The following is a 23,057-nucleotide window of genomic DNA, read 5'->3' as shown; positions in this document are numbered from 1 at the left end:
ATTAGACACCGAAGAGACCGGCAAACAGAAGCCAAATAAACAAAGAGAACCGCTTCAGAAGGGACCAGTGCAACAGATTAAAATCCCTGTGGGTAACACTGACTACACCGGAAGGGGCCTATAGATATCGAGACGTGTAAGCTGGAACGAGGAGCTTTCTGAAACCAAAACGAACCCACACTGACCGCAACAGCTCCAGAGAAATTCCTAGATATATTTTTACTTTTTTTTTAAATTAAACTTTATTGCAATAACAAAGTAACTGTTTTTAATAATAAAAGCAGAGTGTGTATAGGCAAGAAGATGGTCTTTTCTCAGGTCAAGTCCCCGTTCTTAATGTTTCAGACCTGGGTTGGCTAGCATAGCCTTCTAGAATGTCACATTTATCCACCAGGTGTCATTGTTTACCAGTTCTGGTTAAGTCACTGGGCTGTCTCACTGGTACATTTGATGGCTGGGATCAAGGCTAGAGACAATATGAGATGAATCAAAATAGATTTAGGAAAGGACTACAGTGTAGCTTGGGGGACTGTCAAAGACCAGTGACGGCTTTCTGATCAAATTTTCCAACCTACCGCTTCTCCTGGAAGGAGTCAGAACTAGGGCTCTTAGAATTACACCAGCTTCCTGCTGCGCTGTGCTGGACACAGGTTTGTACCCTCAAGCCTAAGCAGTCTTCCTGCCATTAAAACATAGCCTTTCTGTGCCCGACACCCTTCCCGTCTGACTCCTGGTTCACGGGTCTCAGGGGACAGAAAAGCACAGTAGAGAGATATATAAGTCATGTTCCTTCCTACACTGAAGGTCTCTAAAGACCCAGAGTTCAGGATACAAATACCCAGAGATCAGAGATCGGGGGCTGGGAGGACAGGAAATGGGCATGCCTGGTAGTGCCTGGAGAAAGTCTACCTGGAGGACTGAAGTAAGAAGAGGAGCCTCGAGCCCTGAGCCCTCCTCTCCCCGCCTTTCCTTCAGGCCGCCGCCACCCGGCGGGAGGCTGAGGTGGGCGTGGTCTGGCAGTCCCGCCGGCGCTCAGAGCCACCCGTTGCTGGCGAAGTCCAGGCGCAGCGCCTCCTCCTGGGCGGGGCTCAGCTCCTGCAAGGGGGAGCGGCAGGGGCCTCCGTAGTAGCCAAACCAGTCCATGGTTTTCTTCAGCCCTGGGATCCCGAAGCGCCGGGTCACCTAAGGAGCAGCGCCTGTTAGAAGAGACTGGGAGTCCCCTTCACTCAACACACACACACACACACACACACACCCAAGGCATGTCACTTTCAGAAGGTCACACACACACACACACACCCCAGGCATGTCACTTTCAGAAGGTTAGGGTACCCACCCTCCTTCCCCAGTAAAGTAACTCTGCCAAATCTATGACAGCCAGGGTAGATTGGGAATCCAGAAGGCAGGTGGATGGTAGAGAACACAGGCCAAAATCTAGAATGAAGGAAGGCACTTCCTTTGGTTTTAGAGAAATCCACCCCACTGGGGAGGAGAGCAGCATTCAGTCCTCAAGTTGAGAAGGGAAAAGGCAGCAGTGCTGTGGGCCTGGGGGCTAGAGCATCCCTGGTCTACAGCCCAGTTCCCTGGTACCTGACCTGGGCGGATGGGTTGCGGGAAATCAGCATGGTCCAGACCTCTACTGTCCCCACAGCAGGGTCCTCCCATCCACCCATAACTCTCCCCTGATCCCCAATTCCAAATGCTTTCACAGGGAAAACAATGCATCTGTTGTCCAAAGAATAACCTTGTATCAGTTTATCTCTGAGCAAGTTCACTTGCCTCAAAAAGGAGGGGTCTGGACAACATGATCTCTAAACTTTTCCACTGTATTGGGAGACCTAATTTAAAATCAGGCATGGAGTTTTACAGAAAGTGAGGCATCTCGTTTCTTTGCTTCTAGCATAGCAACTGGTTGTTTCAGGCTGATCACAAGTGTTAGATTGGTCTTTGATTGCTTAAAAAGAAGTAATTATTACTTAATAAGGTTTCACTTTGAGGGAAGTAAACCCTTAGAAATATAGGCTTCGTGAAGGGTAAAAATAGAAAAGAGGTTGTTTGGGGTAAAAAAAAATTGGGAACCACTGATGAATGACTAACATTTAATAACTATTCACCACTAGAGGCCAGTAGACTTTAGCAAGCTTCCTCCCAGTCCTGGTTCCAGCCATAATATTCTAATAACCTGGGCATGTGCGTGAGTGTGTGTGCTCAGTCGCTCAGTCCTGTCTGACTCTTTTGGACCCTATGGACTGTAGCCCACCAGGCTCCTCTGTCCATGGGGTTCTCCAGGCAAGAATACAGAGTGGATTGCCATTTCCTCCTCCAGGGGATCTTCCCGACCCAAGGATCAAACCTGTGTCTCCTGCATCTCTGGCATTGGCTAGAGGATTCTTTACCACTGAGCCACTTGGGAAGGCCCAATAACCTGGGCATTTCACCCAAAACCTGAGTAGGGTGGGAAAGACGATGGAAACAAGAAGTACATAGAAGAAAGCCTTCTTCCACCGTGGGTGTCTGAAGATCTCTGATTTGTTGTCCCTCTTTAGACCCTGAGAAAGGGTGGAATGGTTTGGAGGTAAAAACCATGGAAAGTCCTAAATATAGCCAGGGCAAGAGGCTGGCTGGGTGGGAGGGCAGCGGAAGCACATTGTGTTCGAGCAGGGCAGGGCAATAAGGTGACATCAAGCTGCTCTTGGGGTGGCTGAGCCTATAGCCCAGGCAGCAGAAAGGTGTTCCAGGCATTCCTGAGTGTGTGCCCAGAGCTGGCACAGGATGGGGCACAAAGTGAAGGGTAAGACAAGATGGCATGCCAAGGGCAGCAAGCATCCTCTCTTCCCAAGGGGCAGCCCAAACTGCTTCGTCTGTAAAATTAGGAGATAACGAAAGCTACCCCATGTCACAAGAACTGGATGAGAAAAATACCACTATTATAAGCAACAAGGTTCTACTCTGTAGAACAGGGAATTATATTTAATATCTTGTGATTAAACCATAATAGAAAAGAATATGAAAAAGAATATATATGTGTGTATAACTGAGTAACTTTGCTATATAGCAATAATTAACAATATAATTCAACCATGCTTGGATAAAAAATAAATTTAAAAGATCCTACTATTAGTCCAGACCCCAAGGGGCCTGGAAGCTCCTCCTCTTCCTGTCTGGTGGTATGTAGACTCTGGAACTTTCTCTCTCACAGGAAGGGGAATGGGAGAGCAGAGGTCCTGCCCCAGTGGAATGTTGGTATGTATAGTACAGCCTGGGGCCAGATGGGGCTCAGCCTAAAGGACCTTATTCCTGCAGTTATTACAACGTATCTATAGCGCATCCTATGCCAGGAGAGTTTCACAGCCAGGGAAACTCAAGCTTGCCTCCTCAGCTGTCCTTTCTCTACATCTGAATTAATCTGTCCCTTTGAGGTAAAGATATAAACTGTGAGGGACATCTAGAGCCCGTCCACCACTTTACCTGCCTCAGAGGCAAAACTGGACGGAGCACCAAAATACTTAGTCATGAGACAAATATTTAATGCAATATTTTTTAAAATGTAAAAATCAATGCAAAAAAAGCCCACAATGAGCAATTATGAGTCCAAGTTTTAAATAATGGCAAGATCCAATAGAACCGTGCCCAGAATCTTGTAGCCTGAGGCCATTAATTACATGTGCCCCCTATACATGTTTTGCATGTTTTTAATGGCAAAGTTTTTTTTCTAAAAGTAGATTTAGGGAAAAAAGTTGGTTTGATGTGTTTGCTTCCATTCAAGCCAGGGAAGTAAAATTCTAATAAGTTATGTTTTTGGTATTAAATGAAAAAAGTGTTGCAAATGTTAATGTACCTACTTTAAAATTTTTCAATGTTTTTCTCAACTATTCTAATATCCTGGGAGGGAAAAATCACTGTTTAGAAAACTACCTGAAGAACTTCCCTCCTGGTCCAGTGACTAGGACTCTGGTCTCCCAATACGGGGAGCCTGGATTCAAGCCCTGGTCAGGGAACTGGATCCCACATGCCACAACTAAGAGTTTGCATGCTGCAGCTAAGATTTGGTACAGCCAAATAAATAAATAAAAGAAAACTGCTTAGAGCTTTCACTTCCAGGAAGATGAAATAGGTGTACTTTTCTTTATTCCTCTCAAAAAGTAGAACTAAAAAAAAAAAAGCAAAGCCCAGGACATTATATAAAAACCAACATAAAAGTTTGAAAGGAAGAGAGAAGGAAGACTGACTAGTGACCTCGGGACCCAAGAATCAACACCGTGCCAAGCTCCTCGGCCCAGACTTGGAGCCAAAGGAGCAGTGACCCTGAAATGCCAGTAAGCAGAGGCAAGAAAAGCCCCACAAAAGCCTGCTCCCTCTGGTCTGAGACAAGGAAGGGGCAGCTGAGCAAGATGGAGAACTTGTGAGCAATAATCACTCCAGCCAGACCCCACAGGAGAGTCAGAACTTTGACCACTGCCCACCCTTAAGGAGGCCACCCTGTCAAACACACTCGAGGTGTCAGGGGAGGCCACATGGGGAGCAGTAAGGAAGCACTTCTACCCCTTCCAGCCAGTGAGGTATCAGTAGAGGCCTAGTATGGAGTTACTGTTATTTTTAAACTCCCAAAAAAGAAACCTCCAGGCCCAGATGGTTTCATTGAAGAATTCTAAAAAATGTGCCAAGATATAACATCAATTTTCATAATCTCTTCCAGAAAACAGAAGAGAAGGGAACATTTCCCAATCAATTAATGAAGCTATTTTTATCCCGATACCAAAATCAGACAAAGACAGTACAGAAGAAAAGAAGCAAAGAAAGAAAGACTATATACCAATATCTCTCATGAATATAGACATGAGAGGCTAATATTGATAAAATATTAGCAAATGGAATTCAGCAATATATAAAAAGAGTTATACATCATGTGCCAGTGGAGCTTATTCCACTGGGATACAAGTCTGGTTCAGTATTTAAAAATTATTAATGTAACTCACCATGTTAACAGGCTAAAGAGGAAATAAAACACTTGATCATATGAATCAATAAAAAAAAATTTGACAAAAATTCAACATCCATTTATGATTTTTAAAAACTTTCTGAAAGCTAGAATAGAGGAAGGAAACTTTCTCAACTTGATAAAGAGCATCTACAGAAACCTACCTACCTTTGTGCTTAACAGTGAAAGACTGAATGCTTTTCCTTAAGATCAGAAACAAGTCAAGATGTCTACTTTCACTACTCTTATTCATCTTAGTGCAGGAAATTCTAGCCAGTGCACTAAGGCAAGAAAGGAAATAAAAAGCATGCAGATCAGAAAGGAAGAGATTAAAACATGCCCTATTTATAGATGATATGATTGTCTATGTAGAAAATCCCAAGGAATATAGAAAAAAATCTCGTAGAACTCACAAGTGAGTTTAGCAAAGTCATATACAATATGAGATAAACAAGCAAAAAATCAATTGGTTCCTATACATACTAGCAATGAACATATGATAGTGAAATTAAAAATACAATATCATTTATAATCACTCAAAAATATGAGCCACTTAGGTGTAAATCTCTCAAAACTTGTAGAGAACTGGTGTATCAAAAACTACAAAATGCTGATGAAATAAATCAAAGAAGGTTTACATAAATGGAAACATAGCCTATTCAAGGATTTGAAGACAACAAAGCAAAAATGTCAGTTTTTCCCAAATTGGTGCACAAGTTTAAGACAATTCCTACCAAAATCCTAGCAAAAGTATTCATAGATATAGATACTATTTTTCTAAAATGTATATGGCAAGATAAAAGATTTAGATTAGTTAAAACAATTTTGGGGAAGAAAAGAACAAAGTAGGAAGAGTCGGTCTAGCTGATTTCAAGATTTATTATACACCTACAATAATCAAGTCTGTGTGGTACTGCAGAGGGATAGATCAATGGAGAGAATAGAGAATCCAGAAATAGACCCACACAAATACACCCAGCTGATTTTTGACAAAGGTGCAAAAGTAATTCAATAAAGGAAAGATCATCTTTTCAACAGATGGTGCTGGAGCAAGTGGATATCTACAGGCCAAAAAAGAAAAGAAAAGAAAAAAAAAAACCTTGATCTAAGTCTCATATGTTTTACAAAAATTAACTCAAAATGGGTCACAGGCTTGTAAAACATAAAACTTTTAGGAAAAAGAAAAGAAAACTTCACAATCTTGTGCTAAGCAGAGAGTTCTTAGAGTGGCATCAAAAGCATAAACATGAAAGTAAATATTGATAAATTAGACTTCTTTAAAATTAAAAAAGGGCTTCCCTGCTGACTCAGAGGGTAAAGTGTCTGCCTACAATGCGGGAGACCTGGGTTCAATCCTTGGGACGGGAAGATCCCCTGGAGAAGGAAATGGCAACCCACTCCAGTACACTTGCCTGGAAAATCCCATGGACGGAGAAGCCTGGTAGGCTACAGTCCATGGGGTCGCAAAGAGTCAGACACAATTGAGCAACTTCACTTTTCACTTTCAAAATTAAAAAACTTTTGCTCTGCAAAAGATCTGTTAAGAGGATGAGAAGATAAACTACAGACTGGGAGAAGTATTTGCAGACAACATTTTTGACAAAGGATTAGTATCTAGAAGGTATAAAGAACTTCTAAAACTCAACAGTGGGAAAAAAAATCCAATTGGAAATTGGGTAAGAGACAAAAATAGACATTTCATATAAATGGCAAATAAATACATTATAAGAGGTTCAATAGCATTAGCCATCAGAAAAATGTAAATTAAAGCCACAATGAGATGTCACAACATGCCTATCAGAATGGAAAAAAACTCACAACACCAAATGCTGTTGAGGATACAGAGAAGCTGGGTTACTCATACATTTACACTGATGTAAATACAAAATTGGAGAAGGAAATGACAACCCACTCCAGTATTCTTTCCTGTGAAATCCCACAGACATAGGAGCCTGGCAGGCTGCAGTCCATAGGGTCACAAAAGATTTGGACACAACTTAGCGACTAACAACAGCAAAAATACAAAATGGTACACTTACTCTGGAAGAAAGTTGGTCAGTTTCTTAAAACGCTAAGCATGCAAACATTATACAACCCACGAGTTGTGTATTTATCCCAGAAAAAATGAAAACTTATAGTCATAGCAAAATCTGTTCATGAATGTTCACAGCTGCTTTTAATAGCCCCAAACTGGGAACAACCAGCTGTCCTTCAACAGGTAAATGGTTAAACAAAGCTGTTTCTGGCCACATTCAATAATAAAAAAGAACTGCTACATGTGTTTGAATGAATCTTCAGAAAATTATGCTGAGTGAAAAAAAAGCAAATTTCAAAAGGTTCTAGATGATCTCATTCCATTTATATAACTGTCTTGAACTAATAAAATTACAGAAATGAACCTATTTGTGACTGCCAGGGGTTAAGGAGGGGGTGGAGGCAAGAGGTGAGTAGGTATGACTATAAAAGAATAGCATAAGAGATCCTTATGTTAATGGAAATATTCTATATCTTGACTATATATTAGTCAAAATCCTGGTTGTGATATTGTGCTGTAGTTTTGTAAGATGTTACCATTGGGGCAAACAGGGTAATGGGTAGATGGAATCTCCCTGTATTGTTTCTCATCATTTCCTGTGAATCCACAGTGATACGAGAGTAAAAAGTTTAATTTAAAGTATAAATGAAAACCTGTCTCCAGGGACACAGGTTTTTCTTTTTGCCTCAGACTCCAGTATGGCTCAGCACAGCATTGCCTGCACTTGACCAGCATTCCACCTTGCCTCTTCTCCTTGATTTGCCCAACACAGTCTTGGGGTACTCGGTCTGACTGCAGAATGGATTATTTGAAGACAGGACTCTCCTGGGAAAGCTGGGCTCTGAATACCTCCAGGCTTCCCATGCCTTTATTAACCTGTCATTCCACTTTTCAGGATCTGGCCCCTTATAAAGCTGACATTAAAGGCCCATGGTTCCCTCTTTAGGCAGTGTATCTCTAAGTACAGTTCCAGGATTCCCTATGTCACAATCACCTAGGACGTTTGTCTCAGTGACTATTCCTGGGCCTAAAAGAGCAGAATTTTAACCAGCTCCCTGAATGAATTCTAATGTACACTTAAGTTTGAGAACCAACGGGGCTTGACTTTGTCTGAAGTCAAGATTTTCTGGGAAGGCACAAAGAGTTTCCCACACTGGGATGTTCTCTAAAAGGCCTTTCTGGAAGAGGAGAGACCAAGGAGGGACCCTGTGCCAGCACTGGCCCCTGTTCCAACAAGGACACAGACCACCCCCACGCTGGGCCCACGGGCTGGGAGCTCACCGCAGTGTTTGGCTCGATGAGGCGGTGCTGCAGTTTCTGGGCATCTTCCCATTGCCCTGTGAGGCAGAGTCGCTCCAGCTGGCACACCTGAGCCCCCAGGACATTGGCCAGGGCACACACGCCCCCCACAGCTCCTGCCACAGGGTAACAGGCAGAATATCAGCCAGAGCCTCTTCTCGAAGAGAATTCCAAACCCTGGTCCCCGGCACCTCTTTGTTCTGGGGGGTCAGGCTGCGGATTTTTAGGCCACCGGTGAGCCACAGCTGAGACACGGTCTGTGAGTTTATGGAGTACAGGTTTCCAGAGAGAACCTTGCCAGCATATTCAGAATAGAACCCCACAGGCTGAGGGGCAAGGAACAGAGCCTGAAGGCTGACTCAAGGACGGTTCCTTTCTCTCATCCCCCTCTCCCCCACAGTAAAGTCCCACCTGCCAGTTGGCACCTCTACACTCCTGCAATTGCCCCCTGACTCATCAGCCCTGGAAGGGGATGGCATGGATGGGAAGCCTCTGCTGTACAGAAATTGTATTCCCCACCGTGAATTCAGCCTGGGCCAGTCGTGGGGGAGGAGAATGAGCACTAGACTTAGTCAGGAGACCTGGTGTTTCCTCCCATTGGCTGTGTGAACTTGGACGAGTCATCTAACCCTCGCCGGCCCTCTTTGTTCTCATCTGGGCAATGGAAACGGGCTGGCTGTGATCTCGGAAGTTCTGTCACTTCTGCCAGCCTGTTTAGTGTGATTCCAAAGCTAGTTAGGAGTGACTCAAAGCAGAGTGGCCTCAAGACTGGAGACAGAGTGGGCATTTCTCATGAGTGAATATAACTGCTGTTTATCAAAAACCTACTGTGTCAAGGGCTATGACAGACACAGGGCCAATGCTCTCTAATCCTCACATCTCCCTGCTTTGCCGAGTAAGAACTCAGGCCCAGAGAGGTCGTTTACCTTGCCCGGTGGTAGTCAGTGAATAAATGGCAGAGCTCAGATTCCAGCTTAGATCTCCAGCCTGCAGAGCCAGTGCTATTTCCACCTACCACTCTCAGGAAGGAAGCATAAATGGGTCTCCTTTAACTCTCCCCTTTAGAGACTGTGACAGGGCAGAGGGGAGTTATGTGGAACCTATACCACAAGCCAAGGTCTGCAGAGACCAGAAAGAACAGGAAACAGCATTGTCCCCTGCATCGCTGGAAAAGTAACTCAAATCTCAAATCACTGGGGCTTCAGCTGATGGGAGCAGGTGCTCCCCTCCCCTCTGGGGCCCAAATCCAGTCTGAACTCAGGGACCTTGACCCCAAGCAGACAAGAGCACTTGGTCTAAATGGTAACATTCCTAGGATCCTATACTGGAATAGTGTCTGATCAGTTAGCTGAAGATCCCCAAGGCCAACCCTGCAGGCCTGACAATTCATTCTGGCCTGGGCCCAGGGAGAGAGGAAAACGCACTCCCAGACTGGTGGGAAGCACCCCAAGGCCTCTGCCCTTAGATGATGATTTACAAGGTGAGATTAAAGGAGCTAAATTTGTCACCTAAGCAGGGAGCTTGGGACTTAGAACAAACTGCAGGCATCCCCACTACAGGCCAGGGGATTGTTCACGGCCACCCTCCTCCGCCTAACAAGGTCACTTAGAAGCATCCACTATTCAGATAAGTAAGTGGTGAGACATATCTCTGAGGTTTCCCAGCAGGCAGGCTGGCAAAAGCCCCCTGTCCACACAGTCCTGGCCTTCAGCGTCTTTCCCAGCAGAACCCAGCTGCCTGTATCATGACCACTTGTCACAATCTGAGAGGAGTGGGAGGGCCTACCTATGGCATAGCTGGCCAGCAGGAAGCCAGCCGATCCGGCCAACACCTGGAAATCCTGACTCCTGGTCTTGTGAACAATCAGCCCAATCCTGGTCACCTGTAATCACGGCCAAGCTAGTGTGAGAACTGGGCCCACAGGCTCTGCTGCCGACCTGGCTGGGGGCTGGGGGCTGGGCAAGTGTGGGAGAATCAGAGTCGAGGTCCCAGAGAGATACCCCTTCTTGATTCAGACGAACCCCAGAGAGACCAGAGGACAGAGGGAATCCACACCAGAGTCCAGAACTGAAGCAGGTCCTAGAGCTGCCCTGAAGTGGGTATCAAAGGAGAAGAGGAGGAGGAGTCCCCGGCCGAGGGCTGCTGCCACTCACGTCACCCCCGCTGTCCTTGATGCCCACAATATTGGGGTGCTGGGAAAGCGTGACCACCGCATCCACCGGCAGGTCCAGCCCCGTGTTGGCTGGGACACTGTACAGCACCACAGGAATTGGAGACAGGTCAGCCACCTGAGGGGTGCAGAGAAGAGAGGGGAGGGCAGCTGCCCCAGGCCTGAGGCAGCCGGAGCCTGGGTCTGTGCAAGACTGCCTGGACTGGCCCACCTCCTGGACGAGAAGTCACAGAGTTGTGCACCCTGATTGCAAACACTGATGCTGGGTGATATTTAAGAGTGCTCTCTGTGTGCCAGGCACAGCTCCAAGTCCTTTTTGTTTTGACTGATCTTAATCCTCCCTAGAGGAAGAGTCATCATTCCTCCCATTGGAGAGGGGCGGGAAGAGCGACCCAGCAGGGTTAGGTCAGTTGCCCACGGTCACACAGCTGGTAGCTGGTGGTGTCCCTCCCCTCTCCCAAGCTGCCATTCATGGGAAGTCAGCTCACCGCTCTGCTTCTATCTTCTCCCCTCCCTGGGCAGAATCTCTGCTCCACCCAGCTTCCTCTGGGCCCAGGCCTCAAACCCACACCTCCACCTTAACCCACCTTGGTGTAGTGGTGAATGAGGGCGGCGCTGCTCATGCGGCCACGATAGTAGCAAGGGGTCACCACCATGGCGGCGTCAGCTCCGACCTGGGCCATGCTCACCGTCATCTCCACCGTGGCCTGAGTAGCTACAGGAGGAAGAAAGAAGTCTTCCCTACAGGCCATGGTGGATGAGGGCAGGAGGGAGAGGACCAGACTAGGACTGAGGCAAGCAAGGGACGCAGAAGAGAGAGAGCAGGACCTAGACTGAACCCAGCTCCAGGCCAGGGAGCCAGCCCCCCACACCCAGCCACCACCAGGCCCCGGGCATTCAGGCCTCACACTCGCAGCCGGAGCCGGCCAGCAGGAGCTTGTCCTTGGGCAGGGCCTGGCGTGCACGGCTCACCACCTCCAGGCGCTCACTGCTGGTCAGGAAGGGGAACTCACCATTGGAGCCCTGGATCACGAAGCCTGCAAGAGAAGCGACACCTTACCATCTGCTTGTGAAAAACCGGACGTTGGTCTTAACTCACCCAGGTTCCTACCTCCCCAGCACCACTGTTTTTCATACATCTCCTTCCCATCTTTGTCCTGAGGAAGGCAGAGTGTTGTACCCTGTTGCAGTGAGAGTGTTCACACCATTTTTTTGTTTGTTTGTTTTAATGAGATATTTCAGCATACCAGAAAGAATAGATAATAATATAATCCACATCAGTGTACCCGGTACCCTCGACAACCTCCCCCCACCTCTTCCTCATCTCTGGCCTGTCTCAAGTGTCCATGGTTCCCATTCATGTCTTTTTACCCTTAAAACACATATCTAGAGCCATAAACAATATATAATAGGTTTTTTTGCCTATTAAGACTTTACAGAAATGGAATCACATAATCTCCTGCTCTTTGCCATATTTGCTCACCATTATGTTCTGAGCTTTGTCCACAGCAGTACAGAGAGCCCTGATTCATTTGTTTTCATTGCTATATAATACTCTCTTGTGAAGTTAGACCACGACTTACTTTTCATTCTCCTTTTGACGATATTTAGAATATTTCCTATTTTGCTATTACAAACAATGCGAAAACCAACAGTTTAAGAGTTTCTCTCAGTTTAGATACTTAGGTGTGTAATGGCTGAGTCACAGGTAAATGCACCTTCATGTGCCAGACTTCTAATTAGCCAGTCCATACGTAGCAGCACGTAGAAAAACCTGTGAACTTCAATACTCAGTATTCACGTCAATACTGAGTATTGTCAGAACAAATTCTCACCAATTTTCTGGATGAAAAGTGGCATCTCATTATTTTATTTTGCATTTCCTCTTTTATCCATCATTTGTGAGGTTTCTAATATTAGAGGTGTCAATCCTTTCATATCCACAAGAGACCAGTAGAACTGATGTTCTTCAACTAAATCTAAAGGGAATGTAAAACCATTTTCCTCTCAGCTTATTTCATTTAACTTTCTCTTTCCTCTTCTTTCTCCTCTCTACTCCATTCCAAATTTTTTCCTTTAAATGTAGCATACAATACATGAAGATTATTAATAAATAGAAGACTGTTGGGGAGAAAGGAAAGAAGCGGGGGCTATCTTAATATACAAAATCACTGCCATACTCTTCTGACAGATATCTGATTTGGAGGTTCCCGACAGTCAAAGCTAAAAGGGAAATGTAGTCATCTGACAGATATGTAGAAATCAAGATAAAGCAAAGCAGCTGCCCTGGAGAAACACAGATTTTCCTGGCACTGGGACTGAGAAAGATTGTTCCTGTGAGTCATCCTTAAGGGGACACAGTGTGGTGGGGAGTCAGCTTTACACCACAAGGCTTTCTCTGTGCTGTTCACTATCCCGTTCAAGTCCACTGAGCGGGCTGCCGGGAGCGCTTCCTGGATACTTGGCATTTCTCCCCCAGTTTCGTGTCTTAGTAGCGTTGCAGGGAACATCTAGAGGCAAATAGCTTTCTGCTTCTGTTAGATCATTGCCTCAGCATCAGTTCCTCTATGTCAGGCTAGGAGCCCATGGTAGGAGCCTCCTTCTGTCTTGCTACATAAGGTCCCGGTGGTTTCCCAGTGGATCTTCCCACTTGCAGAATTGCCAACCCCAGAGAGGGCTCCAGGCCAGCCATGACAGGACCAGTAACTTCTGGCTAAGGATTTAGAGGTCAAGCTGCTCCTGCCTCCCCAAGTCCTCTTGAAGGGGGATTCTTGCTTCAGACATATCTCCAGCCATGGTCATTCACTCCCAAGTCCCCTTTCATTCTGGTGGCCAAGCCCAGAAACCTCCATGTCCCACAGGTGGACTTGGCCTAAACAGCAGGACAGCTGGGTCTTGAGCTTGGCCAGGGGTGGGAGCAGGTGGGTGAAGCAGGCCCTGTGCTCAAGACTCCTAGTGGCCTCTCCTCGTTTGCTTAAGGGGGCATCCGACCCAGACCTGACTCTCAAGAAGTCAGTGAGTCCAGGCTGGGGAAGAGGATGTGTGATAGAGTCAGGCAAGTGCTGGACTCAGGCCCCTCTGGCTGTTGGGCGAGTTACATCGCTTTCTGAGACTCCGGACAATAAGGGCACTTCAATCCTACCTTATAGAGCTGTCTTAAAGGCTCAAGTGAGAAAATGTATGAGAGAAAAAGCACTTTGAAGTCTGTGAAGTGATACTGCAAAGAACCCCCTCCTTTTCCTTGGCCAGATGTCCAGGTTCAGGCCCAATGTGCTGCTGGGTGTGGAGGCGGGGCTAAAGAAGAGCTTGGGTGTGGAGGCGGGGCTAAAGAAGAAGCCTGGATGGGTGGCGAATGAGGAAAGTGAGCTCTGGGTAAGCAGGGAGCAGCAGAGTTGGCAGCCAGAGCCCAAGTTTAACTCCCAATGTGGCCCCTTGCCAGCTCTGAACTCTTGAGCAAATAGCTTAATCAAACTTCAGCTTCCTCAACTGAAAAATGGGGGTAATTTTAGTGCCCTTTCTAGAGTTGTGTGAAGTTTAAATGAGATCCTATTTACAAATGCCTGGAATAGACAGAACCTGGCATCAAGTAGCTATAATCATTATGGAGTCAGAGGAAGTGCTCAAGCCTTAAAACTGGAGGGTGGCAACTTTCAATCTGACGAGGGGGATGGTGGTTGGTATGGGAGGGGAGGCTGCATCCAGGGACCTCTCAGCCCCTCCAGCTCTGAGAGGAAAGAGGCTCATGTCAGAAGCTTCTTTCCCTTAGGAGCCAAGGGGAATTGGGTGGAGGCTGAGGACACACAAGCAACAGGGTGACTTACTGTGGCCAAGAGGAATCACAATCTCTTTTTATGTAAGGAGCTTCCCCAGTCAGTATTATACACTTTGGCCCATCGTCATTGCCACCTCTTCCAAGAAGTCTTCCTGGAATCCAGTCTTCCCTGAACATATTTCCTCTGAACTTCTCCTGCCTGTTCCTAGTCCTTCCCTGCTGTCTACTCAAAAATGCATGTTGATCCTCAGAATCCTTCAACCTCCCTTACCCCCACCTGTTGGGACTAGGAAAAATTTCTCCAACTGGCCTCTGCTGTGAAATGAGGAAACTGAACATTTTCCTAAGTCCTCCTTGGCTTGAGGCTTTGGAGTCACTTTTCAGGCTTTTCCTCCTCCCCTTTGCTGATCTCTAAACAGTCCCTTCCAGCCAAACTGACTGTCAGAGCCCGCCAGACACAGGGCCATCTTCCTGTGGTACGCCTTTGCTCCTGCTCTTCCCTCTGCCCAGAACACCTCCTTAGTTGCAGCCCCCCACATGCTGCAAGGACCTTGAAGCCTTTCTCAACCCCCCTCCCCACTGGGCTCCATGGTGTTTTGTCCTTGCTCAGCACTTGTCTAGAAGAATCTAGGTCAAGGATGGCGTCTGCCTCATTTTGGCCTCCTCTGTGACACCTAGCACACTGCCTGTTGACCTATGCGTTGATAATTGGTAGTATAAAAGAAAAATTATCCCAAACCTGGTCTGGGGCAGAACTTTTTTGCATGATGTAATTCATAACCTCCCACTAGGAAGAAAGGAAAGTTCCTGATGAAATGTTGAAGCAATTTCCTAATGAGTTTTAATGGAATTAAGCCTTGATCTGGGAAACCAGCCACCCACCACCCCCCAGCAGACTCTCAGGCAAGAGGCTAATGACTGTTAACTTTTCTTTGTATCTAGTCTAACAATGATTTAACCATTTTCTTTTCTTATAAAAATATCCTTACCAAGAGTTTATACTTGAATTGTCTCCTTAGAAGCTATTTTCCTTGAAGTACAACTGTAGTAAAACTTTGACATGAGCTCATAACTGAATTGTCCAATAATTTTTTGACTTTTTAACTTGAACTACCTTCAGATTTACAGGAAAGCTGCAAAAATGATACAGAGGATTTCCATACATCCCTCCATCATTGTACCTAACTAGAGAACAGTGATCAATACCAGAGAGGGAACATGAGTACAATACTAACTGCAGACCTTATTTGAAATTTTTGCCAGCTTGAAACTTTTTTAAAGCTAAGATTCCAAAGTCGTAATTAACTAATCTGAAATTTTATGTATTAAGTTTTTAGTAAGGGATTTAAGGTCTTTCAGATAAATGCACATATTTTAACAATCATTTTCAGAAGCCAAAATGCACTGCATTTGGTTTCTGTCTAATTAGCATCTTCCAACATTTTCCAGTACAATTGGCTCCATTTTTTTTCCCAATTGATATTTTTATTATGAAGTACCTTCCACACTCACACATATCAGTGTTTATATAGCCAGTGATTAAAAGTGTCAGAAATATTCAAATACTCCTAACTGTTCTCCATAAAGTCACAATTGACAACAGGTAGAGTGTTTATAGATTTATTCATTCTTTGCAATGATTCTAGGCACCTCCTTCCTGGAGTTTGAGGCCCACAGTTTGGAAACCACTGGTAAATCCATAATAGTTACAAATGGTAAGACATGCCTATGTAAAGGAGACACTGGGGGTTAGACAGTGCCCTGTAGCTGACTTCTCTCAAGTTTCCTGGGGAAGACAGCTGTCTCCCTTTAACAGCTTAACAGGGAGGTCACCACTTGCCCCAGAAATGGCTTTCTGGGACCCAGAAAGAGGAGGTGGGGGAGTCCCAGGCTTGCAGGTGGGCACAGAGCATGTCAGGACATGTGGGAAGAGGACAGGGACAAGTATGAGAGACAACAGTTCAGGGGACAGTGGGCATCAGACCAGGGAGCAGCGCAGGGCAGGGATGAGGGGTACGGGCTTTGCAGTCAGGCCACACTGGGCTCTGACCCCAGCAATATCCACCTGCTGTCTATGCCACCTCTGGGAAGATTGCACCTCTGAGCCTCACCTGCAAAGTGGAGATAATGTCATACCTTCCTCTTAGGTCTGTGCCATAACATGACACAGAGCGCGGCATGTACTAAAAACTTGAAAAAAGGTGGTGGTTGGAGGGAGGGATTTCCCTGGTGGCCCAATGGCTAAGACTCCACACTCCTAATACAGGGGGCCCAGGTTCGATTCCTGATCAGGAAACTAGATCCCAGATGCCACAACTAAAGATCCCACATACTGCAACCTAGACCTGGCACAGCCTAAATAAATAAATATTAAAATTTTTTTTAAAAAGGCAGGGGGAGCTATTGTAGTATGAGGAATAATGCTACTACTTAGTAGTACTGCAGCAGTAGCAGCCCCAGCCCCAGCAATAGCAGCATAAACCAGGAGAGAGAGTACATAGCCCAATACCATGGCTCTGAAGGTAGCTGGTGGGGAGGCACCACCACGATCCCAGTGGGGGCGGGGAGAGAGCAGCATCCTGTGAGCAGCACAGGGTGGGAGCAGCACCAAGAGGACTGTAGCCCCACATCCCACCCCTACTTACTTCCAACCTGCACCTTACTTCCGCACACCTCCCAGCTCCTGGCTGCTTCCTCCTCCTCTGGCGGCAGCAGGTTAGTGGGGGCTGAGCCCTGTGGAGAGTTTCCATGCCCAGAACCTAAGACCCCAGAAGCTAATTTAGGGATCCTTGAACCAGCCTACCAGAGGAGGACTTGGGAGGAGGAACACTCTCCCCAGAGGCCCGCTCAGACCCAGGGCTGGCCACAGAGCCTCCAGACTCAAGAGTAAGGGCATGCAAGGCTTTATTGGCTCAGCTAAGGCATTTGGCATCGGTGTGTTGCTCTCGGCTGCTCCTGGGATCTGCCTCTCCCATCTTCTCTCGGGGGTTCTTCAGGGGCCTGTGAGTCTGTCTCAGCTACCCCAATTCTCCCCAGCTCTCCCTCACCAGGGGCCGTCAGGGGCAGACCCCACTCATGGAGCTGAAGGGGCCCGGAACCCCTTGTGGGGGGCCTGAGGAAGAATGGACTTGGGCAGCAGCATCTCACTCTGGGCCACATAGGTTGCCCCATCAGAGAGGTGGGCCACACAGGATGCCTGTGTTTGTGAGCCAGCCCTGCGGGGGGAAGGGGCATCTTCACCTGTGGTCAGGTGGCTTTAAAGGGGTGGTAGGCCTGGGGGCTGCGGCTGGGCAGGCTGTGGGACTGGTGGTTCGGATAGCCCTGGTGGCCGTGGTGGCAGTGGCTGTGGTAGGTATGTGCGTGGTTGGCACCAGCTACGGTGGATTCCCGCTGGGTGAGGAAATTCCCCTTCAGCTTTATCTCCACCTCCTCGAGGGCCTTCAGCTCCTCCTGGTTGATGTCCTTGGTCTCCAGGTGGCCCGAGTTCTGGCAGGCCGTGGCCCGTTGCAACATGGAGTTAGCCAGCTGCTGCCCCTTGGTGTCAATCTCCTTGGTACAGGCGGCCACGGCGGCCCACGTGGCCTCCTCCGGGGACGAGGACTTCCCAGACTCCTTGTGGGTCTCTTTGGTCACGGAAGTCCCAGACATTCTCTGCTTGCTGGTGAAGGACTCCCGGTGAAGGGCCATGCCCTCGTCTCCTTGCCGCGTGCTGAAGGTCTCCACGCGAATCGTGGTGCTGGCCTCCCCGCTGCCGCTGTTGGGCTGTGGAGCAGCGGCGGAGCTGCTGGGCCCGGCGGTGTTGAGGCAGGCAGTGTTGCTGGCGGCCAGCTTCTCTTCGGAAAGACGGCTAAAGTGCGATTTGATCCAACTCTCATCCTTCGAGTGTTCGCTCTCGGCCGGCTCCTGCACCTCTGGTGTGGTCTCAGAATCTGTCTTCCGTTTCCTCTTCCTCTGCATCCACAACACGAGGCCTCCACCTCCCAGTAACAGGGCGGTCCCCAGCACCACCCTGCATGATGGTTGCTGGATGAGCTCCAAGAAGGGCTCCAGGACCCCACGCAGGCGGGCAGAGCTAAGGGCACACTGGGAGTGGGGGAGCCCAGGTGGTCTGGTTCATGCTTGGCATGGTCTGGCAGGCAGGCCCCCCACTGCACCCTCCCTAGGATGCCCCTCCCGCCTCAGCAATGAACCTCATTGTGAGGAAGGTGGTTGAGGGGCGGGGTGGGGAGAGACCACACAGTCCTTTCTGTCCAACCTGACAGGAATGGCCTGAGGCCCGGGACCTTTGTCCCACCCTGACAGCTGTTCCTGAGGTCAGTGAAAGAGCAGCTTCCCCAATTCTGAGTCCCCTCTGCCTCCTGCTTGGGATCTATTCTGCAAACCAGGCCTTCTTATCCTTCAGTCTTTGGTTTCTCTTTGTCCTCATCTGTTGGTCCCCAGGGGACAGAGGCTGCTGGGTCAAGCTGGCCATGGTTGAAGGGGCTTTTTGACTGGGCTGGCATCCATTCCTTGTTGCCTAAGCCTCGTGTCTGCCCCTGTGCAGGGCCTACCCGCACTGTCGGCTCAGAGCATTCCATCTCCACTTGCAGCCACCAGCCCCATTACAGAGAGGGCACAGAAGAAAAAGGGAGGGGCTCATTCTGAAGTAACATGAGGTCACAATTGGGCTGAGAAGGCAGGAAACAGAATAGGCGATTTCACCCAGCCCCAGATTCCTGGGGCTCTTTCAGGATGAGGGGCTGCTACCTCTTGCCTTAGTGATGCCCTTGCAAACCCAGACTTTGCCCCTCCTCCTCACTCCCCTGTAAATGAGCACAGCTCAGGGGATGAGTGGGTGGGCTGGCTAGCCAGGCTCTTGTAGTTGCAGACAACCGAGAGTCTGGCCCTCAATCCCCAGTTATACCCAGGGCCTCTCAGGGTAGAGACAGACCTGGGTCACTCCCAGAGGCATAGAACACATTTTCTTTTTAATGCCAAAATACAGTTATAAAAATTGTGATACTTTAAACAAAATATTTTACCTAACAAATGAGTGGCTTCAATATACAGAAAATATTAATACGACACCTTATCACAAGAATCCATGGTCTTGCCTACATAATAAGGAAATAAGACAGAAGCTTCAAGTTTTATGGGAAACATCATCTCTCTGCTCCTGCTGGAGTAGTTCTGGGGTAGTCCACTAACCTCATTTGGAAATAACAATTCAAAGTTCATCTTTGAGGTTGTTTGTGGGTGTGAGTTCAGGGACAAACGACCCTTCTGCAAAATCCCCTCCCTTTGTTCTTTGGTTATAAGTTTTATTTAAATGAATAGTCTTTATTCAAATAATTAATACAAATTAACAATGCTAAATAAATAATAAAAAGTTTCAGGCAATGTCTTCCAGAATAATCTATCAACTGTTCACTGATTCCTCAAAGACAGGTTCCCATCTCTTTATTTTTTTTTTGTTCTATCTATATTTGCTCAGTCATGACCGACTCTTTGTGACCCCATGGACTATATCCTGCCATACTCCTCTGTCCATGGGATTCTCCAGGCAAGAATACTGGAGTGGGTTGCCATTTCCTTCTCCAGGGGATTTTCCCCACTCTGGGATCAAAGCCAGATCTCCAGCACTGCAGGCAGATTCTTTACCATCTAAGCCACCCAGGCAGCCTATTGATCATCTCCTCTTTGGAGGACCTTTAATTCATTGCAGGATGCGCTGGCAATGGGATGAGTAATGGTTCCCTCCCCTGCCCCTGAAACCTGGGCTGCAAAAAGAGGCAAAGATCCAGCATGAGAGACACAGATTTTCGAGCTAAAATGGCTCATTGCCCCTTTCCCAGGCATTCTGACTGCATCCTGGGAGCTGCATCCTGGGAGCCCAATGTTCTCTCTGCCAGGACCTCAGGTTTGGGCTCCTTAGGAGAACTGCATTGAACGCTGTGGCCCAGTTCTCATTTTTAAATGAGGAAACCGGATTAGAGAGTTTCAGTGATTTTTCCAAGGTCGTTGTAACAGGCAGAAACATACTCCTACAAGTCTTCTAACCCTGGATGTTGGCCTCTTCCACACAGCGCCCTGCTCCCACATGTGTGGGGGTAAGAGAGAGCTGAGGTGGGAGCTGACGCCTGCATAGGTTATATGGGAAATGGACCAGTGGCTAGTCTGCCGAAGTCACGGCAGCCATGCTCCCAGGCACCCCAGTAGCCCCCTGCAGCAGTGAGTGGGGTAGGGGAGGGGAAGGAAGGGTGCAGAGAAGAGTCTGGGGTGCACACAGACCCCAGATTAAAGTCCACCCTCCCCGCCCCCTGCACTAGAGTGTCCTTGAACCTGGGAGGTGAGGCCCAGTCTTCTCTCAGAGATTCAAGGAGCTTCTTACTTTGCCTCAAGAGAATCAGGCCTCAGCTCAAACCTTCAGGCTCCAGTGAGCTGGGCCCCAACAGAAATATCCTTTGTGTCGCTGCTCAATGTGGGCATCCACAGGGCATTCACTGTGTCCTAGGGAAGGGTCACATCGCCTGAGCACAGAGATATGAAAGGGGTCTCCATTAGGCCAGCGGGCACTGTCACAATGCGTCTCTGCCCACGGTGGCGATCATACTGTTATTCTAATCAGCGCCATCATTGGAGTCCATACCTGCTAATGTATATCACCCTCCACAGTTTACAGCATGCTCTCACTTGCATTCTCTCAGATTTTTCTCCCAACCCTCCTATAATGTGGCCGTTATTATTCCCACATGTCAGATGGGGCAACTGAGGTCTGGAGAGATTTATCTCACAGCTAAGTCAGTGGTTGAGCTGTGGTTTGAATCCAGAGTCCATGTTCTGAACTGCTCCACTGCATCACCCTGGTCAGAACCACTCTATTCCCAAGTTGGTGCTGGGTGTGCTAAGTCACTTTAGTTGTGTCCAACTCTTTGTGACTCCATGGACTGTAGCCAGCCAGGCTCCTCTGTCCATGGGATCCTCCAGGCAAGAATACTGGAGTGGATTGCCAGGCCCTCCTCCAGGGGATTGAACCTGTGTCTCTTATATCTCCTGCGCTGGCAGGCAGGTTCTTCACCACTAGCGCCACCTGGAAAGCCCTGGGGAGTTGGGGCTGACCAGGGTCTATTTGTTGGAATCTGGTCTAGTGTGGGGAATTCATCAGTCAGCAGTGGAGTAAGCCGAATGTGACCGTGCAGCCTGACCTGAGTTCAGATCCCACCTCAGCCATTTATTAGCTAGAGTGACCTTGGGCAAGTGATCTCATCAGTGTGAGCTCCAGTTCCCCATCTGTGAAACGGAGCGACTGACAGCACTGCCTCGGGGAGCTGCCATGGGTGCGGGATGAGGGTGGGCAGGGCGGGATGATGGGCGGGACTTGCCCCTTCTATCTTCATTTATTGTGCCTGCGACTGCATTGCATGTTGAGTGTCACAAATATGATCTGTCCCTGATCTCAGAGAGGGGAGGCCCCTGTGTAAAAGGGGAAATGAGTCAGAGGGTACAGAACAGGAATTAATCTGGCCAAAGGAGGCTTTGCCCAGAAGAGGGTGCTGACAAGGCTTTGGGGGAGATGATCTTTATTCCATGATCACAGGCCAGCAGTTAGCTTCCTCTCTGCCTCCTGACCCCAGACAGTGCCCCCTGCTCCTCTCCTGTAATGGAATGACCCCCAGGGTACCCGACTGTCCATGAACAGCTCCACAGAGCCTGTGTACCCTCCTCTGGTCGCTGGCTGAGGAGACCAGGGTCATTCACACCCCTCCAACTCCCCCACTAGACAGACCCCACTTACCTCGGAAGGGAAAGGTGCCCAGTTTATGCAGATTCTCCTGCAGTTTCCCATAGTCCACCTCGGCCGTGGCAGTGAAAGGGGTGGTCACAGGCGGGTAGATGCCCGAGAGGTCCATCCTCCTCCCCTCCCCTGAGGGCCAGCCCCCCAGGGTCCTGGACAAGAACTTGCTCAGCCCCGGCCTCACAGAGGACCAGACTTGGGGGACCAGCATCTCCACAGGAGGCTCGAGATCAAGCTGGTCTCTGCCCTCAAGGAATGCTGAGTTTGGACTCTTTCCTACCCCTGTTAATGATCAACGTTCCAAGTTAAAAATTTGCTGCCCCCTGCCCTGACTTGTTGGCCCTCAGGCAGGCCCAAGCTGGGTGTTTCCAGGGTCAGAGGCTAGGCCTATGGTTCCAGGGAGGTCCTCCCTCCCCTAGAGAGTCTCTGGAGAAATGCCACAAGCCTGTGTCCCTCTTTCTGGACAGAGGATTGGTTCCTGGGGTCTTGATACTAAAGGTTGCCTCCAGTGGGGCCTGGGCCCTCCTCCCACAGTTCCCAGCCCCAAAGCCAGGAGCCAGGCTGGCTTCCTGTCTTCTGCTTGGCAGTTGCGAGGTTGGCTGAGCTGACCAGCTGAGCAGGCCCGGCCCTGTGGGAGGTGCCGCCAGCGGGGTGAGAAGCTGCCTGGGATGTGCCGCCCCTTGACTGCCCCGCTCCCCTGCCAAGCTCCTCCTGAGCCTGCCACATGACAGCCTGCTCTGGGCATACACCGCCCCACTGGAAAGCTGTCACCAGGAGGGGGCCCCAGGAAGAGTGCACTGCGAAGCTGATCCACAATGGGTCTTAGGAAGTGGGGTGAGAGGGAAGCGGCAAGGCGAGGCCTCGGGCAGGAAAACTAGCAGAGGTGGCTCAGGGAAGGCGGAAAGTCTCCCAAGCACCCCTCTCACCTGCGCCCATCCTTGCTCCCAGTCTCCCTTCATTCCTAAATATTTCAGGCACAAATAGAACAAATATCACACATAGCAAAAATGACTTTTTTTTTTATTGCAG

The 23,057-nt window shown here is 48.4% G+C and overlaps 2 protein-coding genes across 3 annotated transcripts; both read right to left on the bottom strand.

The window, feature by feature from the left end:
• Positions 1–216: 216 nt before the first annotated feature.
• On the bottom strand, positions 217–22,602 carry HOGA1 (4-hydroxy-2-oxoglutarate aldolase 1). 2 transcript variants are annotated; one of them, XM_061163121.1, is made up of 7 exons: positions 22,029–22,602; positions 11,391–11,519; positions 11,070–11,197; positions 10,466–10,600; positions 10,098–10,194; positions 8,295–8,428; positions 217–1,182 (listed from the first exon to the last, which is right to left on the bottom strand). In XM_061163121.1, the coding sequence occupies exons 1-7, from the start codon at positions 22,237–22,239 to the stop codon at positions 1,033–1,035; spliced, it is 984 nt and encodes a 327-aa protein (XP_061019104.1). In that variant the 5' UTR covers positions 22,240–22,602; the 3' UTR covers positions 217–1,032. The 2 variants fall into 2 exon arrangements, with proteins under 2 accessions (XP_061019104.1, XP_061019105.1); XM_061163122.1 differs by lacking the exons at positions 10,098–10,194; positions 10,466–10,600; positions 11,070–11,197 and having other exon boundaries at positions 11,496–11,519.
• Positions 15,884–18,831, bottom strand: C15H10orf62 (chromosome 15 C10orf62 homolog). Its single transcript, XM_061162976.1, has 2 exons — positions 18,805–18,831; positions 15,884–18,337 (listed from the first exon to the last, which is right to left on the bottom strand). Exons 1-2 carry the CDS (start codon positions 18,829–18,831, stop codon positions 17,501–17,503), a joined length of 864 nt encoding a protein of 287 aa, XP_061018959.1. The 3' UTR covers positions 15,884–17,500.
• Positions 22,603–23,057: the final 455 nt, after the last annotated feature.

Source organism: Dama dama, chromosome 15 (genome assembly GCF_033118175.1).
Source record: "Dama dama isolate Ldn47 chromosome 15, ASM3311817v1, whole genome shotgun sequence".
Taxonomy (NCBI): Eukaryota; Metazoa; Chordata; class Mammalia; order Artiodactyla; family Cervidae; genus Dama; species Dama dama.
Note: the sequence above shows the minus strand (reverse complement) of the source record. Positions and strands in the feature narration are given on the sequence as shown.